General features: G+C 36.5%; 3 protein-coding genes and 2 long non-coding RNA genes across 6 annotated transcripts; 3 read left to right on the forward strand and 2 right to left on the reverse strand.

Annotated features, from left to right (window-relative positions):
- The first annotated feature begins 588 nt into the window (after positions 1 to 588).
- LOC103505240 (armadillo repeat-containing protein 1-like) lies at positions 589 to 5,910 on the forward strand. The gene is made up of 6 exons (XM_008469567.3): positions 589 to 739; positions 985 to 1,097; positions 4,230 to 4,396; positions 4,537 to 4,687; positions 4,802 to 4,993; positions 5,628 to 5,910. Exons 2-6 carry the CDS (start codon positions 1,032 to 1,034, stop codon positions 5,838 to 5,840), a joined length of 789 nt encoding a protein of 262 aa, XP_008467789.1. The 5' UTR covers positions 589 to 739; positions 985 to 1,031; the 3' UTR covers positions 5,841 to 5,910.
- LOC113465789 lies at positions 5,747 to 6,935 on the reverse strand. Its single transcript, XR_003390395.1, has 2 exons — positions 6,205 to 6,935; positions 5,747 to 6,036 (listed from the first exon to the last, which is right to left on the reverse strand). It is a non-coding gene; the product is annotated as an uncharacterized LOC113465789 (long non-coding RNA).
- Positions 6,936 to 7,607: 672 nt separating this feature from the next.
- LOC113465784 lies at positions 7,608 to 8,031 on the forward strand. Its single transcript, XR_003390392.1, has 2 exons — positions 7,608 to 7,651; positions 7,914 to 8,031. It is a non-coding gene; the product is annotated as an uncharacterized LOC113465784 (long non-coding RNA).
- A 793-nt stretch (positions 8,032 to 8,824) lies between these two features.
- On the reverse strand, positions 8,825 to 11,076 carry LOC103505241 (ATP-binding cassette sub-family F member 2). The gene has a single exon (XM_008469569.2). The coding sequence runs from the start codon at positions 10,907 to 10,909 to the stop codon at positions 9,020 to 9,022; it is 1,890 nt and encodes a 629-aa protein (XP_008467791.1). The 5' UTR covers positions 10,910 to 11,076; the 3' UTR covers positions 8,825 to 9,019.
- A 1,115-nt stretch (positions 11,077 to 12,191) lies between these two features.
- LOC103505250 (small integral membrane protein 29-like) lies at positions 12,192 to 15,710 on the forward strand. 2 transcript variants are annotated; one of them, XR_003390396.1, is made up of 5 exons: positions 12,192 to 12,526; positions 12,946 to 13,126; positions 13,822 to 13,965; positions 14,227 to 14,342; positions 15,475 to 15,710. XR_003390396.1 is itself a non-coding variant. In XM_026820606.1 (4 exons), exons 2-4 carry the CDS (start codon positions 12,959 to 12,961, stop codon positions 14,281 to 14,283), a joined length of 369 nt encoding a protein of 122 aa, XP_026676407.1. In that variant the 5' UTR covers positions 12,193 to 12,526; positions 12,946 to 12,958; the 3' UTR covers positions 14,284 to 14,683. The 2 variants fall into 2 exon arrangements, 1 of the variants encoding a protein (XP_026676407.1); XM_026820606.1 differs by lacking the exon at positions 15,475 to 15,710 and having other exon boundaries at positions 12,193 to 12,526; positions 14,227 to 14,683.
- Positions 15,711 to 18,208: the final 2,498 nt, after the last annotated feature.

Genomic DNA, 18,208 nt, shown 5'->3' on the forward strand with positions numbered 1-18,208 from the left:
AAAAATGCCTAATGAAGTACCAGTGGAAATGAAAAATTATTTTAAATATTCCTTTCTCTGTTACAGGATCAATCATGTATGGACTTCCTTGTGTATAGTTTGGACACTGATGATGATACTATTCTGGAGAAAACAAATTAAAAATGTCTGCCAGTCTTTAGTCAGGCCCGATTTCACAAATTTAGAACCAGGGTCCAGAGTTCAAGACCCCCGCATACGCAGCACACGTCAAGCAATTTGCTACTCACATGACAATCCATTTTATTCCCTGGATTCTTGGGACGGGACGTGCCAGAATTCCAGCATAGTTGGGCCACAATCTTCTATTCATCTGACCCTGGCCTAGTGATGGGCCGAGTGAATGATTTTACTCGAGTGGACTCGAGTTTGACTTCACTCGAGTCCACTCGATTATTATTTTGTTCCACTGAATACAATGACATAAAACCTGGGCTACCTACCCATTTGGTATTCTCAACATCTAGTGATTCAAGTTAAAAATATAGATGATAGATGGACTCTGGTGGAAATTTAAAGGTACTAAAATTATCACACCACAAATTTTTTGTAGGTATACAAATACAAAATTTTCAATTTCAAGTTGATTTTTTTAGAGAGAGCAAAATTGGTTTTTTTTTGGGTCATTTTATCGAATTTATCGTTTCTTGTCTCAACTCTCCCACCTAACAACCCATCTCAGTTTCATTATTTGTCCAGTGATCTTGTCCTTTTCACAAAAATTAAAAAATCCCTTCCACGTTTCAACTCTGGTGGAAATTTAAAGGTACTAAAATTATCACACCACAAATTTTTTGTATACAAATACAAAATTTTCAATTTCAAGTTGATTTTTTTAGAGATTTAGAGCAAAATTGATTTTTTTGGGTCATTTTATCTAATTTATCGTTTCTTGTCTCAACTCTCCCACCTAACAACCCATCTCAGTTTCATTATTTGTCCAGTGATCTTGTCCTTTTCACAAAAAGAACTGTATGGCACAGAAGATCTAGGAAGGAGAGAAGAGCTTCACTATGGCTAGCCTGGATGATTACAAAGAAATGGCAAAAGACTGGAATAGACACACAGAGATGTTAAAGGTATATTCAGTTTTTATATCTACTTAACCCTATGGTGACCAATGTAAACTGTATTTTTACATAGTTTACATTGGTTCATTACGGAGAATGGTACTTGTGCAGAAGTCACGTCTGTGGAATATTGCTACCAAAGGAACTGGCACAAACAAGCAGTGACCAGTGTTATTATAGGAATATAAGATAGGGTTAGGGTAAACGCAAGAAGGAGTTTTCTCAATTAGAGCAGTGATTAGTGTTATAGGGTTAGATTCACTTGTGCAGAAGTGGAACGTCTGTGGAATATTGCTACCAAAGGAACTGGCACAAACAAGCAGTGACCAGTGTTATTATAGGAATACTAGCTGAATTCCGTCGCTTCGCTCTGGAATATATACCACTAGTTCATCCCGAGGCATGGCCAAACTTGTGGAAAAGGCATGGCCGAACTTGTAGTTATCAAACTAAAAACATAAACGAAACTCAAATATTGGGCGAGCGAGGAAAAGTTTTCTCTCCCGCAGTCTCTGCACTCTGTGTATTTCTTATGGAGATTTTAGCGATCAAAAATTGATCATATCTCAGGATCGGTTTAGATTTTCGCAAAATCCTTTCTTATTGCACACCTAGACCATAAAAGGAATATCCCTACCAAATTTCAGCTTTCTAGGTGTTGTGGTTATCGAGATAGAGCGATCAGTGTGTGAACTATGAAATGTGAAATGTGAAATGTGAATGAGTGAATGGATCTCGTTCTTATAACTTACTAGTTCATCCCGAGGCATGGCCAACCTTGTGGAAAAGGCATGGCCGAACTTGTAGTCATCAAACTAAAAACATAAACTTTCAAGTGGTCCATGAGGTGGTCCCTAAAGAAAAACCTCCCCCCCCCCTAAAGAATCCTTTTCACATGTTTATTTTCTCAACTTGTTTCAGACTTTGGTCTTCTGTGATTGTTGAAGCATTCAGCACAAAGCTAGATTTTTCTTCAAATCAGCTTGTCCTCCCAAAAGTTAAAATGTTTTTAAAAAAAGTTTCATTTTCATTAAATAAGAATAAAAGGGGGGGGTGCTGAATGGTCTGTGGGAAAGTATGAAATTCAAAAGTGGTCCATGGCTTGAGCTGGCTTGAGCAAGTTTGGAGTTTGGACACCTCTAACTTATACCTAGTCTCTATTTGGGCCTATTGGGAACTCTGTTTGGTAAAATATTTGGAGATTTCAGAGAGAGGAATCAGGAACAGTCAGTTTAGAAACTTTAGGATAAAAAGTTTCTTCCAGGTGGGAATCGAACCCGTGACCTGGCACTTACAAGGCAGGCAAGTTACCATTTTTTGCATACACCAGAGTTTGCTTTTTTTTCAAGGTGGAGAGAGAATTGACCTGTTTGTAGCAAATTAGTTCTTCTTATCCCAAAATCAGAGGACAGGATAGGAGAAAGCCTGCTGTTCTAAAAACGAACTCTTCAGTTTAGAAACTTTAGGATAAAAAGTTTCTTCCAGGTGGGAATCGAACCCGTGACCTGGCACTTACAAGGCAGGCAAGTTACCCCCAGGCTCTCTCTACAGTGAAGTTTGAATTTTTTAGACCTTGGAACTTCAGAATTTTATTTTATGGCAAATCTTTTTTTTTTTCAACATTTTAAAAGTTATGATTTATGATGGTGTCACAAGGGCTTCAATTTAAGATCATAATGTAAGACTAAGCCACTGTTCTTTTTTTTAGCCTGTGAATGTAAAGTATTAGATAACTTATACATTTCTCACAAACCTGAAACTTTGAAAGAGAAAAAAAAAAAAAGTTTCATTTTCATTAAATAAGAATAAAAGGGGGGGTGCTGAATGGTCTGTGGGAAAGCATGAAATTCAAAAGTGGTCCATGGCTTGAGCAAGTTTGGAGTTTGGACACCCCTAACTTATACCTAGTCTCTATTTGGGCCTATTGGGAACTCTGTTTGGTAAAATATTTGGAGATTTCAGAGAGAGGAATCAGGAACAGCAACATTTTAAAAGTTATGATTTATGATGGTGTCACAAGGGCTTCAATTTAAGATCATAATGTAAGCCACTGTTCTTTTTTTTAGCCTGTGAATGTAAAGTATTAGATAACTTATACATTTCTCACAAACCTGAAACTTTGAAAGAGAAACTCTATTTGGGCCTATTGGGAACTCTGTTTGGTAAAATATTTGGAGATTTCAGAGAGAGGAATCAGGAACAGAGAACCTTCCAACCTGAAAGCAGAAGAGAGAATGAGATTTGTCAGAAATCTAGGTATGAGGAAACCTCCCCTTGGCCCCCTACTACTAAAAACAAAAGTAGGGGTAAGGGGAAATGTAGGGGGTTGAGGGGAGGTTTCCTCATACCTAGATTTTTGACAAATCTTATTCTCTCTTCTGCTTTTAGATTGGAAGGTTCTCTGTTCCTGGACCTCAACTTCAAAAGTGGAAGGTCCTCATCAATTCCTCTTTGGTCATTTAGATAGACGACATCCGCGGTTTGTTCGCATTATCCGCGGTTTTTTCGCGGTATCCACGGGTTTTCGCGGCATCCGCGGTTTGTTCGCGGTGTCCACGGTTTGTTCGCGATATCCGCGGTTTTTTCGCGTTGTCCGCTGTTTGTTCACGGTATCCACGGTTTTTTTCGCGGCATCCGTGGTTTGTTCGCGGTATCCACGGGTTTTTCGCGGTGTCCACGGTTCGTTCGCGGCATCCGCGGTTTGTTCGCGGTATCCACGGTTTTTTCGCGGTATCCACGGTTTTTTCGCGACATTTGCGCTTTTGTTCTCAAAATACCTAGGTATAGTTTGATCCCGTGGTTTGTTTGCGGCATCCGCGGTATTCACTGTTCTGCGATTGGTTCGCGATATCCTCAGTTTGTTCGCGTTTTTCGTGATTTGTTCTGTTGATATGAAAAGAGTTAAGACCATTCTTATTTGAAATGTTCACCTATGGCGCAGTTACTTGTAGTAGAGTAGGCCAGTTGATATGAAAAGAGTTAAGACCATTCTTATTTGAAATGTTCACCTATGGCGCAGTTACTTGTAGTAGAGTAGGCCACAGCTAACATGCATGTTTGTTGTATTTTGCTACTAATAACTTCAAAACAAGCAAGTTATATATTAAAATTTTTAAATTTAAATTCCTTTCTCTGTTACAGGATCAATCATGTATGGACTTCCTTGTGTATAGTTTGGACACTGATGATGATACTATTCTGGAGAAAACACTAGATATTTTGAAATTGTTTATAGAAAATGAAAAGTCACATTCAATGCTCAAGTCATATTTTTCTCTTATAGAAAACATCAGACTCATAGAAAAAAGGTAGGTATATCACGAAACTGACTGCAATGTGAATGAGGGATTCACTGTAGATGATTCATTTGTAACTGGTAGAGATTTATCTACATAAGGCAGCAGATTTTGAACTAATTAAAGCTTGCTCTTTATTCTTTTCCTTACAGAAACAATATTTCGTCAGAAATCAAGCAGTTAGCCCAAGATCTTCATACAAAACTATACAATGTATCCAATGTTACCCATAACTCACCCAAAAAGTCTCCATTTTCATCTGTACAAAACACATTTGTGTTCCATATTGAAGGCCTTTACTCAGTAAGTATTTAAATGTATCTGCACTATTCTTATTGTATGAGGGTTATGAAGAAAAAGATAAATAATAAAAACCCTGAAGTAGCAATTAATTTTTCTTTATATTTTTCTCACCAGCAAAATGAGATTGACCTGGAAAGAGCTGTGATTCGACTGCGAGGTGTGATATCAATTCAGACAGATGTTGAACATCAAAGGTGTATTGTGAGAACAACACCCTCCATAGACCAGTACAAGATTGCTCAGCAAATAGTAGACAATACTCGAATGCGACCGCGCCTTGTAGCGAAAAACAAAAATCAACAAGAGGTAGGTATAATTCTACGACTAGAATAATCCATCTAAATAAATAAAATTTTACTCTTGTCTATATACATTGCTTTGAAATCTCGAGATTGCTTTGAAATCTCGAGTCCTGAGAAACACAAATTCCTTTTTCAAAATTTTGGCCGTAAATAGTGCCCAACCCGTACATTTCTCGATCGAGTCCTGAGAAACACAAATTCCTTTTTCAAAATTTTGGCCGTAAATAGTGCCCAACCCGTACATTTCTCGACTGAGTCCTGAGAAACACAAATTCCTTTTTCAAAATTTTGGCCGTAAATAGTGCCCAACCCGTACATTTCTCGAACCTCGACCCATGGACACTTTTAATCTACCTACATCCTAAAATTAAGTTCTCTAGAAAGTTTGAGCGACCTGAGTCACGAGGTGAAGTCCTGAGAAACACGAACTCCTTTCGATCCGGTATCATTTCTCGAAACTCGGGCCAGTTATACATTCGATCTACCGCCTCTGTGTAAGTTTGACCGATTTCGGCCGAAATCTAAAGTCCCAAGAAACGCAAGCTCCTCTAGAAATTTTTCAAAAATTTGACCGTAAAAAGCAGACCGTAATTTGTAAGTAGGTAATTATCTAAATTTTCTACTCTCTGTTGTTTCAGATATTCATAGACATATTAAAACCTAAGAAACTTGATGAATCAGAAGAGGAATCATCAGACCAAGATCTCCCTGCTTACCTCCCTGAAGAAGATGAGGATGATGATGACAGCAGCTACCATCCCAAGAGTATTCTATCCTTCCAATATTTCAGAGATAACGCGTCCACCCTGATCCATTCTGCAGCGCGCCTCATAAACTCCTTCTATTGTTGATATTCCTTGTTTTAAATTTGTATAACAATACCATACACTCTTGTCATATATGTAATATAATTCTTCCTACACTTTCAAACTGACTTCAATATTGCCTAAGCCTAATGCTGTAGTACTTAGTGCTATATGCAGTGGGGGTAAAGTTGTTTTTTGTTTACTGTTCTGTGCTTAATCAAATGAAGCCAATTAATGCTACCTATTTAAGCTTGGAAGAATTATGTAATATAATTCTTCCTACACTTCCAAACTGACTTCAATATTGCCTAAGCCTAATGCTGTAGTACTTAGTGCTATTTGCAGTGGGGGTAAAGTTGTTTTTTGTTTACTGTTCTGTGCTTAATCAAATGAAGCCAATTAATGCTACCTATTTAAGCTTGGAAGAAAAAGTCGAAATTAGACAAAAGTCTACTTTACGTCGGCCATATACTATCAGATATGAGGTAGATCTGACACTCGGACCTGTTCAGCCGTACCTGTCAGGTCTACCTGATGGTGTATGTGCTCATTAGAGGCGGACCTGTCAGGACTACCTGAAAGTGCCTGGTTGCCCTTAAAGTTGGTTGTTTGGTATCAAATGCTGGGAATTGACTACCAGGTCATTTTCCTAATGCACCTGCTACTTTTGCTTAAAAGGTGATTTTCTGCTTTCACGTGCTTCACTATGATAAGTATCATAAATGTGTAGTACGTATTTTCTTTTTGTATTCTTACTAAGTACCTAGATACCTTTTTTTAAGATCGAGAATCTGTTAAAAATTACGATCCTCCTCTCTCAGAAAGATAAAGCTTTTTCTTATCCGAATGGAAGAAATTTTTTCTATCTCGGATATCGGATCTCAACTGTTACAGTTTAGGCTGTACCTATATCTGAGATATTTTTTAGATTTTCCAATAAAATATGACCCTTTACTGTCAAATTTGTATTTGCAGGTAAAGAGTTTTGTACCTACATACATATTATAAATTATAATTGACATAATTGTTTCGGTGTTTTTTGTTGAGTACGAGTATAAATAAATTTGTATTTAAAAAAAAAAGCTATCGAATTAAGTTGATTTTTCAAATACATGATATTTTATTAGCAGATTTATTACTTGAAAGTTCAACTGTGGTTGTATTTTTTTATATGAATTGCAGTTACCTAGAATAAAATAATACATTATAATTTCTAGCTTTGATTTACTTGGAAAATGGAGAGGTTAGGTTTTTATATCGCAAAGTTAGCGATCGTAAAAAGGTACCTATACTTTATCTCCAAAAGAGCTGTCAGCTGTAAAATATTTAAATGATATTATTTTATTTATTTCACATACCTAGGAGGTACTGAAATGATAACATAGAAAGTAAAAATGCCTAATGAAGTACCAGTGGAAATGAAAAATTAAATTTTACGTACATACTTACCGCATTATTGGGAAAACTTAGCTAACACACTGTATTTAAGTGAAGGAAGGGCACAATTTTTCAAACACACTGTTTTGTAGTTCTCAAACTGACCGCTAGTATCTCTGGTTTCGTGATGAACTTGTGTTAAAATTTATATACGTTTATTTTTTCCTCCTTAGGCATACAGCCTCCGTGGCGCAATTGGCTAGCGCGTTCGGCTGTTAACCGAAAGGTTGGTGGTTCGAGCCCACCCGGGGGCGGATTTTTTGCAATTTATTTTTTCCTTCTTTGACACACAGCCTCCGTGGCGCAATTGGCTAGCGCGTTCGGCTGTTAACCGAAAGGTTGGTGGTTCGAGCCCACCCGGGGGCGGATTTTTTGATTATTGTAACTATACTTTAAAGAGAAGATAATTTTAAACCACGGTAAGTATTCAATACCATCATAGATGATGTAGAATTTCTTTTGGCTTGGGTAGGTACACACATGCCACCTATCAATCAGGACCTTTACTTGCATTGGATAATCCAGTTCTGAAGATGTTGAAACAATTCCTCCAAAATGTTTGTGAAAACAACAGTTAGAACACCTTACCTCTAGCATGGAAAGAAAGAAAGAAAAAAAATCACCTATTATTTCCACAATTACCCACTGTCAGCTAAATGGCTATGTCTTTTGTCACTACAGGTCAAATAAAAGGATGAATGGCACTTTTACAGTTCCGTCAACAACACATGCTACTTCAAATGTTACTGAAATCCCAATTCTGACTACTGTGCCACCAGATGTGATCAAACCAAGGGACACCACTGTCTATTTAGTGGCACTGGTGTCTGCCATCTCATTCCTGATTCTCTTTGTTTCTGTGGTAAGCAAATAACTATCCAGAGGGAAGGGAGGAATGCACTTTCTGTATATTATTATATTTATTACACATGAGACTACTTTGTCTGGGGCAAACTTTATTGAAATGTCCTAAACAGATGTTCATTCTTGGAATGTCTAGCTGTATCCTATCCTGCCCTCTTCTATTAAAGGAATTTTGAAAGAGAAAGAAAGAATACAGATAATTGTATTAAAATTATTTAATGTAAAACTTTGAAAAGTTGCATTTTATTATTGACTGTACAAAAACATTGTTTTGATATAATAATTTAACAAGTTTTGAACTTATGAATATTATACTTAGCTGAATATTGAGGACTCATTTATAACTGAAAGAAGATAACAAACTAGGTCCAGGTTTCTATGGATACAACATGGTTGAGAAGGGGATGAAAAGAATTTGTGCAGCAATAAAGTTGGGTATTACTGGGACTACTTATCTCAAGAATACAATGACATAAAACCTGGGCTACCTACCCATTTGGTATTCTCAACATCTAGTGATTCAAGTTAAAAATATAGATGATAGATGGCAAGGTAAATAATTGATTTACCTACTTCAGAATCAAACTGTTCAGCTTAAAATTAGGTTGTAACAATTTTTTTTATTTTTAGTCTAATATTTATTAATGTTTGGAATTTACATGTGTAGTGGCAGATGATACCAATAGGAAGGGTTCATTTATTTATTTTTAGTCTAATATTTATTAATGTTTGGAATTTACATGTGTAGTGGCAGATGATACCAATAGGAAGGGTTCATTTATTTAATATTTTTAAAATATCTTTTCATAATTAAATTACATACATAAAGTTTCCATAAAATAGGCACTTGTGAACCCAACCTCCATGTTAAAAGGTACCTGTGGAGCAAAATGGCCTGCCTGGAATGGTTTTCCATCATTCTCTTATTTTTTCTTACCATTGCTAACAGCAGCACTTTTGTTTTTTTCTTTCAACACTTTGGCTCTCAAAGTTTCTTTGTAATCCAAAATGTTTCCTTCCCATTTAGTGACCTTTCCATTCTCACAGATCCAGATTTCTTCTGCAACTTGATTGATTAATCTGAAGTCGTGACTCACTAGCACAAGTCCACCTTCAAAATCATTGATAGCATCAGCAAGGGCATCAATAGTTTCCATATCCAAGTGATTGGTAGGTTCATCAAGCAGTAGTAGATGAGGTGCTTGCCAGGCTAGGTATGCAAACACAACTCGACACTTCTGACCATCTGATAATTGGCGAATAGGACAAACCTGTTGTCTTCCAGTCAGACCATACCTGCCAATGATCTTCCTCATCTCTTCTCTATCTTTCACCTCAGGGAAAGATTGTAACATGTAATCTAAAGGTGAAATATCAAGGTCCAGAAGTTCATGTAAATGCTGGTGATATCTGGCAAACCTAAGATGGGAATTTTTCCTTACCATACCTACAGATGGAGTCAAATCTCCATAGATAAGATTTAGCAGGGTACTCTTTCCGGCACCATTAGGACCTACTAAAGCAAGCCTAGTGTCCAAATCAATTCCAAATTCCAAGTTACGATAGATCCAGGGGCCATCATCTGAGTAACGGAAGCTTACATTTTGTACCATAATTACAGGAGGAGGGATTTTCCCACAAGATGGAAAAGTAAAGGTTACTGTTTTATCAGTGGTTACCTTATCTGTCAAGCCTTGGTTCACCATCTTTGCAAGTGTTTTTTCCTTACTCTGAGCTTGTCTTGCCAGCTTTGCACTTCCATGACCAAATCTAGCAATGTAGTTCTTCATATGAGCAATTTGATCCTGTTCCCAATTATACTGCTTCATCTGATTCTCGAGCAATTCTAGACGTGTCTTACAAAATGCTTCATAGTTACCACCATAGTACTTCAACTTTCTTTTATCCAAATGAATGATATTAGTACATACTCCATTGAGAAAATCTTGAGAATGTGAAATGATTACTAAAATTCTCTTGTATGTTTTCAACTCCTCTTCAAGCCACACACAAGCATCTAAATCTAAATGATTAGTAGGTTCATCAAGAAGCAACAGATGGGGCTTAACGTAAAGGGCTCTAGCTAATGCTATTCTCATTCTCCAACCTCCAGAAAAGTCTTTTGTTTTCTTCTGTTGCATCTCTTTGGTGAAGCCAAGACCATGTAGAATATTAGCTGCTCTAGCTTCAGCAGTATCAGCACTGATGTCATCTAATCTGTCATAAATATCCATCAGCTGTTCTTGTGACTCATCATCTTCACATGCAACCAACTGCTCTGCCAGTTTCTCTAATCTGACTCGTTCTTCATCAACCTCCATGACACATGTCAATGCAGACTTATCAGATGCTGGCATTTCTCTTGTCAAGTGAAATATGTCAATATGATCAGGAACTGGGACTTCTCTGTTTCCTAGAACAGCAAGAAGTGTAGATTTACCACTTCCATTCAAGCCTAACAATCCATATCTACGTCCACAATTCAACTCCAACATAGTATCTTGAAGAAGTTCACATCCATGAAATGTAATGGAGAAGTTGGCAATTTTGACATCCCTGGATTTAGGATGGACTGCTAAACTTCCCGTACAAGCTCTAGCCTCTGCATTGAGCTTCGCATCAGCCTCCAATTTTCTACAAAGAGCTTCTTCTGGACTGATCTCCTCTGGTTCTTGTTTAACACCATTTGTGATTTGCTCGGGCTTGACATCATTAGTGGCACTGGTAGTAGGTTTCTTCGGGGCTGCGGCACCTCTACCTTTTGCTTGTTCTTTCTTTTTTTGCTGTTGCTTCTTCTTGGCGTCGGAAGGCATAGTAGAGTCGTGAGTTTGTGATATGTATTTACACCACTATTTTACATGAAATAAGAGAAAAAATATGGAACTCTACCGAATATTGAACTCACTACCCTACTTTCCTACTTTCCTTTACGGAATACGGAGTTCGAACTTTTTTACTTTTTTTGGATCTCGAATATTTTCAAAATTTTGTGCTCGTTGATTTCACATGTTGGAACTTGGAACAGGGAAAATGAAATAAAAAATTAAAAATGTCTGCCAGTCTTTAGTCAGGCCCGATTTCACAAATTTAGAACCAGGGTCCAGAGTTCAAGACCCCCGCATACGCAGCACACGTCAAGCAATTTGCTACTCACATGACAATCCATTTTATTCCCTGGATTCTTGGGACGGGACGTGCCAGAATTCCAGCATAGTTGGGCCACAATCTTCTATTCATCTGACCCTGGCCTAGTGATGGGCCGAGTGAATGATTTTACTCGAGTGGACTCGAGTTTGACTTCACTCGAGTCCACTCGATTATTATTTTGTTCCACTCGAGTGGAAAAACTATTCATTGGGTTCTCTGACCCGAGTCCACTCGCGCACTCGCCACATATTATTGCAACATACAGTTTCTATTCGAGTACAAATCTATTCGTCAGAAAAACTATTCGTTTGAACGAGTTGAATGATTCACTACCCCCCTCTCCCCTCTTGCCTCTTACTAGATGATGATGCAAGAAAGAGAACTGAAGAGGGGGAGGGGTATAGTGGTATACCCGTATGCCGAGAGTTTCCGAACGAAAACCCGAATATCTACGACTCGCTCGCCTACTCGACTCTCGAGTGAGAAATCGGCGCGGCGCGGTGTGATTAGGTATTCAACTCGATTAATTTCCACTCGAGTTACAACTCGAGTTGGAAAATAATCGAGTAGAAAATAATCGAGTTGAAAAATCTCACTCGAGTCCCATCACTACCCTGGCCTAGACGCCCCATCTTGGTGGACGGGCCTGAGTAGGTAACTGTGGGGGGGAAATAACTAGTGGGAAATTTGAAAGAAGGGATTTTTTGTTTATCCCTTACTGGGCCTGTTGATAAAAAGTAAACAATTCAGTAATTCAGTTTTTTTACCTTTTAAAAATTTTGAAAAGGAAAGGAAAAAGGAATAGGAATTTGAGGAAATGAGAAAGATCACCTACCATTTTATTTAATTTTAATTTTTTCTAAGTGAAACCTTATCTTTTAAAGACTTGAGTTAGCTTACCTCTTCTCTACTGTCTCTTTTTTACTTTACCTTTTAATAAAAATTTTGAAAAGGAAAGGAAAAAGGAATAGGATTATAGGAATTTAATTTGAGGTTTGAGGAAATGAGAAAGATCACCTACACCTACCATTTTATTTAATTTTAATTTTTTCTAAGTGAAACCTTATCTTTTAAAGACTTGAGTTAGCTTACCTCTTCTCTACTGTCCTCTGTTCTGCTAGCTCTGGCTCTGGTGATTGCTTGCAATGATAAACCTTACAGTCAACACCTCTTCTTGAAACGTTACCAATGAATTCAAATCAACACAAGATACCTATCATGTAATCGTACTTGTAGTAAATTAGTAAAACTATACTTTAAAGAGAAGATAATTTTAAACCACGGTAAGTATTCAATACCATCATAGATGATGTGGAATTTCTTTTGGCTTGGGTAGGTACACACATGCCACCTATCAATCAGGACCTTTACTTGCATTGGATAATCCAGTTCTGAAGATGTTGAAACAATTCCTCCAAAATGTTTGTGAAAACAACAGTTAGAACACCTTACCTCTAGCATGGAAAGAAAGAAAGAAAAAAAATCACCTATTATTTCCACAATTACCCACTGTCAGCTAAATGGCTATGTCTTTTGTCACTACAGGTCAAATAAAAAAAATCACCTATTATTTCCACAATTACCCACTGTCAGCTAAATGGCTATGTCTTTTGTCACTACAGGTCAAATAAAAGGATGAATCACCTATTATTTCCACAATTACCCACTGTCAGCTAAATGGCTATGTCTTTTGTCACTACAGGTCAAATAAAAGGATGAATGGCACTTTTACAGTTCCGTCAACAACACATGCTACTTCAAATGTTACTGAAATCCCAATTCTGACTACTGTGCCACCAGATGTGATCAAACCAAGGGACACCACTGTCTATTTAGTGGCACTGGTGTCTGCCATCTCATTCCTGATTCTCTTTGTTTCTGTGGTAAGCAAATAACTATCCAGAGGGAAGGGAGGAATGCACTTTCTGTATATTATTATATTTATTACACATGAGACTACTTTGTCTGGGGCAAACTTTATTGAAATGTCCTAAACAGATGTTCATTCTTGGAATGTCTAGCTGTATTAGAGGGGAGGGAGGAATGCACTTTGTGTATATTATTACATTTATTACACATGAGACTACTTTGTCTGGGGCAAACTTTATTGAAATGTCCTAAACAGATGTTCATTCTTGGAATGTCTAGCTGTATCCTATCCTGCCCTCTTCTATTAAAGGAATTTTATTTGTGTTAAGCATAAATGCTTGTCACAAATGTCATTCCCCACTTACTGCACTACGCTAAATTTCATGACTTGACTTGGACTTGAACCACCAACCTCCAGATCTGAAGTCCACCGTGCTAACCACTACACCTCTGAGGTTGGGCCTCCTCTATTATTCTCTGGATGATAAGATCTATGTTGTTGCAGTTCACTATATATTTTTTTTTTAATATACACTACATTTCAGATGCTGTTCTACTTAAGAAAGAAAAGACTGGACAAACTGAGACATCAACTAATGCCATTCTATTCATTTGATCCTCCCTCCTCTATTATTCTCTGGATGATAAGATCTATGTTGTTGCAGTTCACTATATATATTTTTTTAAATATATATTCACTACATTTCAGATGCTGTTCTACTTAAGAAAGAAAAGACTGGACAAACTGAGACATCAACTAATGCCATTCTATTCATTTGATCCTCATGAAGAAGATGGAGATTGGGAATCAGATCTTCTAGATGACAACATGCCTGTTAGTGGAAAGAGAATAGTAAGCATACAACTCATTCATAAAATGATTTAGACTGCTAGAGTAAAATGACTTGTAAAGTCTGTCTCTCAAAGGAAGATGTTTTCATACATAGGGTCTGTGAGTAGACACCATAGAAAATTTATTAACAGCCAAGGTGTTGAAGTTGAAAATTCAGATCTTTATGGTGGAACCAGTTTTGTGTTTTACAATGATAAGAAAGGAAAATACACCTTTTCATGAAACACAAACCCCTGACACCAATGTTTTCTTCTCTGGCAGGACTACAAGTCAGTTGAATTTGCCAAAGCAGGAGTAGTCCAGTCAAGGCGACTATAAAGCTGTGATCTCATGGAGGAAGTGTGTGTTCTGCTGTAGCTGGATCCTTGGTCAGCCAGGTTAGGTAATATGCCACTCATTTGTAGAAAAAGAGATTTAAGAAAAATAGCTCTCCTATAAAGTTATGAATTCCTAGATAGCACTCCTTTTCTGCAAATGAGTGGCATGGTATGAATTCAGACATATCTTGGCTTGATTGATTAGATTTACCTTCTAAACAAAGGTGAGAAATTGTTTCTTTTAAATATTGCTTACCTACACGTTCATAATAATACTTGTGTACTTAATTATTACAAGGTGGCCCAAATGTTGTGCTTTTTTCTCCCAAATTATTTATTTGATTTTATTTGTGCTTATTTTGACATCCGAAGTAAGTAGTAGTTTTTTTTTTTCTATTGGATTCTACCGAATATTGAACTCACTACCCTACTTTCCAGTTTCCTTTACGGAATACGGAGTTCAAACTTTTTTACTTTTTTTGGATCTCGAATATTTTCAAAATTTTGTGCTCGTTGATTTCACATGTTGGAACTTGGAACAGGGAAAATGAAATAAAATAGGGATGGGTAAATATTCTCTGAGTCGATTCAAAGAGTCGAATATTTCAAAAGAATCGTGAATCGCGATTCTTAAATTCAAAGTGTATTTGAAAAGGGATGAGGGGGAGACATAATTTCGACCCTGTGGTCTGAATCAATTTTCTAGTCAGCTTACTTTCATTAGTAGAATAATGAATCGTATGTTTATGTTAGATAGTTTAGTAATCCAATTTGGGTTTTGTGGTCATATTTTTTACTCCCTACTGATATTTTTTCTCTCTTAGGCGCTTTAACTATGTGTTAAAACATGTCGTTCGCGCTAAGAAAGGGGCTTTTGAGATGGGAAAAAGTGTTTCCCCTTGGGGTACTTTTTCGGGGCTTTCCTGATACCATTAAATTTTTACTGTCCATGACACCTCAGTTGCTATTTTGCGACTTTCATTTTGGGTATTTAATTATGGAGATGTTATATAAGCCCGAGTATAATGAGTTAATAAGTCATGGGCCACCTTCACCATGTGGATACCCTGGTTTTGAAGAAACTCTCGTCAGGAGAAGACTATAATAAACATTCTGTATATTGTCACGGCCAAAGCTACGCCACTTAGCTCATTTTTTTTATATACATTTTTTTTTTTCTTCAATTTTACAGAATCAAGAAAAAACTGTATGATAGGCGGTGTTGTTAGCTAAAAAAATTGGCGGTTCAAAAAAAAAGTTATAACAGCACTATCTTTTGGAATTTCTGAAAACCACTTCGTCACAACGTGTAGAATAACAAACACTTTCAGATAGCCCAAAAATTTCGAAATTGATCAATGTGATTTCTCAATCACATTGATTGATCTCAGGTACCATAAGCTTTGTACAAAACAATACAGTTCGAAATTGAAAGAATCGGACTTGGGCAGAGTAATTTTGGCAGCGACGATATGTAGGTATTTCAAATGAATAGGAAAGACTTCGTTTTTTTACAATTTATTTGTATTTTTTGTATTTTACCATTTAAAATCTCGAACTAAACTTTTTAAATATAATAACGTTTAAGGAGCTATTGCTGTAAGTTTATGAAACCACAGATATAAACTAAAATTTCTATCTTCAGTTCAGCTTCAGATGCCTCAGTATTACTTTAAGGAGCTATTGCTGTAAGTTTATGAAACCACAGATATAAACTAAAATTTCTATCTTCAGTTCAGCTTCAGATGCCTCAGTATTATTCACAACTCGGAACCGTTTGACTCCAATGGAAATAATATTCCATGTGTATTTTTAACAGTACTTCGTCAAAAAATAAATCTATATACATCTTTGTAATCGCTTATCTTCTATTTCTTAGTCCATGTGAAAAAGTATTTGGAAATCGAGCTGACCGAAAACCTGGCCAACACTAGGTTTTTTTTTTAATTTGTTTAGGCCTTTAGGCTCTTGTTTTATATTTTTAATTCTTGGCCAGAAATAATGAAGGGAACCAAGCTTTACCAGAATCAAGTTTTCGGTCAGCCCAAAATAAAAATATTATGACAGCACGGCGCGGCGTGAGTACGTACACTATACAAGAAACCAGAATCATAACTCGCAAAAAAAAAATATATATATACCTATATAGTATTTTTTATTATTCTATAAGATGATAGTCAAGAAAGCAGATCACTCCATACCAACCAAGTTTACTACTTGGTACTTACTATCTCGCTGTATTTTTCCTTGCTTTGAAGGTAAAATGCCTGCCTTGCTAGCGCTAGGTCGCAGGTTCGTTTCCCTATGATTGAAGAAGGTATTTTAAGTTAGGATATCAGTGTCCCTTTAGGATTAGAGTCACACTGCCCCCTTTTTTTTCTTCTTCAATATGGAATAATGTTACTCTTTCAGATTGAAGATACCCCACCTTATCACAGTTAAGGAGAGCTAATTTTAAGCTAGAATCGGCGCTAATAAAGTAGGAAAATTAAGCAACTTTTTTTTATTATTATTTTAAAAGGGATGAGGGGGAGACATAATTTCGACCCTGTGGTCTGAATCAATTTTCTAGTCAGCTTACTTTCATTAGTAGAATAATGAATCGTATGTTTATGTTAGATAGTTTAGTAATCCAATTTGGGTTTTGTGGTCATATTTTTTACTCCCTACTGATATTTTTTCTCTCTTAGGCGCTTTAACTATGTGTTAAAACATGTCGTTCGCGCTAAGAAAGGGGCTTTTGAGATGGGAAAAAGTGTTTCCCCTTGGGGTACTTTTTCGGGGCTTTCCTGATACCATTAAATTTTTACTGTCCATGACACCTCAGTTGCTATTTTGCGACTTTCATTTTGGGTATTTAATTATGGAGATGTTATATAAGCCCGAGTATAATGAGTTAATAAGTCATGGGCCACCTTCACCATGTGGATACCCTGGTTTTGAAGAAACTCTCGTCAGGAGAAGACTATAATAAACATTCTGTATATTGTCACGGCCAAAGCTACGCCACTTAGCTCATTTTTTTTATATACATTTTTTTTTTTCTTCAATTTTACAGAATCAAGAAAAAACTGTATGATAGGCGGTGTTGTTAGCTAAAAAAATTGGCGGTTCAAAAAAAAAGTTATAACAGCACTATCTTTTGGAATTTCTGAAAACCACTTCGTCACAACGTGTAGAATAACAAACACTTTCAGATAGCCCAAAAATTTCGAAATTGATCAATGTGATTTCTCAATCACATTGATTGATCTCAGGTACCATAAGCTTTGTACAAAACAATACAGTTCGAAATTGAAAGAATCGGACTTGGGCAGAGTAATTTTGGCAGCGACGATATGTAGGTATTTCAAATGAATAGGAAAGACTTCGTTTTTTTACAATTTATTTGTATTTTTTGTATTTTACCATTTAAAATCTCGAACTAAACTTTTTAAATATAATAACGTTTAAGGAGCTATTGCTGTAAGTTTATGAAACCACAGATATAAACTAAAATTTCTATCTTCAGTTCAGCTTCAGATGCCTCAGTATTATTCACAACTCGGAACCGTTTGACTCCAATGGAAATAATATTCCATGTGTATTTTTAACAGTACTTCGTCAAAAAATAAATCTATATACATCTTTGTAATCGCTTATCTTCTATTTCTTAGTCCATGTGAAAAAGTATTTGGAAATCGAGCTGACCGAAAACCTGGCCAACACTAGGTTTTTTTTTTTTAATTTGTTTAGGCCTTTAGGCTCTTGTTTTATATTTTTAATTCTTGACCAGAAATAATGAAGGAAACCAAGCTTTACCAGAATCAAGTTTTCGGTCAGCCCAAAATAAAAATATTATGACAGCACGGCGCGGCGTGAGTACGTACACTATACAAGAAACCAGAATCATAACTCGCAAAAAAAAAATATATATATACCTATAT

Source organism: Diaphorina citri, unplaced genomic scaffold (genome assembly GCF_000475195.1).
Source record: "Diaphorina citri unplaced genomic scaffold, Diaci psyllid genome assembly version 1.1 scaffold159, whole genome shotgun sequence".
NCBI classification, from domain to species: Eukaryota; Metazoa; Arthropoda; class Insecta; order Hemiptera; family Psyllidae; genus Diaphorina; species Diaphorina citri.

What these genes read in the sequence shown, in the direction of transcription:
- LOC103505240 (XM_008469567.3), top strand. Translation starts at nt 1,032, where the DNA reads ATGGCTAGCCTGGATGATTACAAAGAAATGGCAAAAGACTGGAATAGA. An exon ending in ATCAGACTCATAGAAAAAAG is followed by an intron (nt 4,397 to 4,536) that starts GTAGGTATATCA and finishes TTTTCCTTACAG; the next exon opens with AAACAATATTTCGTCAGAAA. An exon ending in ATATTGAAGGCCTTTACTCA is followed by an intron (nt 4,688 to 4,801) that starts GTAAGTATTTAA and finishes TTTTCTCACCAG; the next exon opens with CAAAATGAGATTGACCTGGA.
- LOC103505241 (XM_008469569.2), bottom strand. Translation starts at nt 10,909, where the DNA reads ATGCCTTCCGACGCCAAGAAGAAGCAACAGCAAAAAAAGAAAGAACAA.
- LOC103505250 (XM_026820606.1), top strand. Translation starts at nt 12,959, where the DNA reads ATGAATGGCACTTTTACAGTTCCGTCAACAACACATGCTACTTCAAAT. An exon ending in TGATTCTCTTTGTTTCTGTG is followed by an intron (nt 13,127 to 13,821) that starts GTAAGCAAATAA and finishes ACTACATTTCAG; the next exon opens with ATGCTGTTCTACTTAAGAAA. An exon ending in CTGTTAGTGGAAAGAGAATA is followed by an intron (nt 13,966 to 14,226) that starts GTAAGCATACAA and finishes CTTCTCTGGCAG; the next exon opens with GACTACAAGTCAGTTGAATT.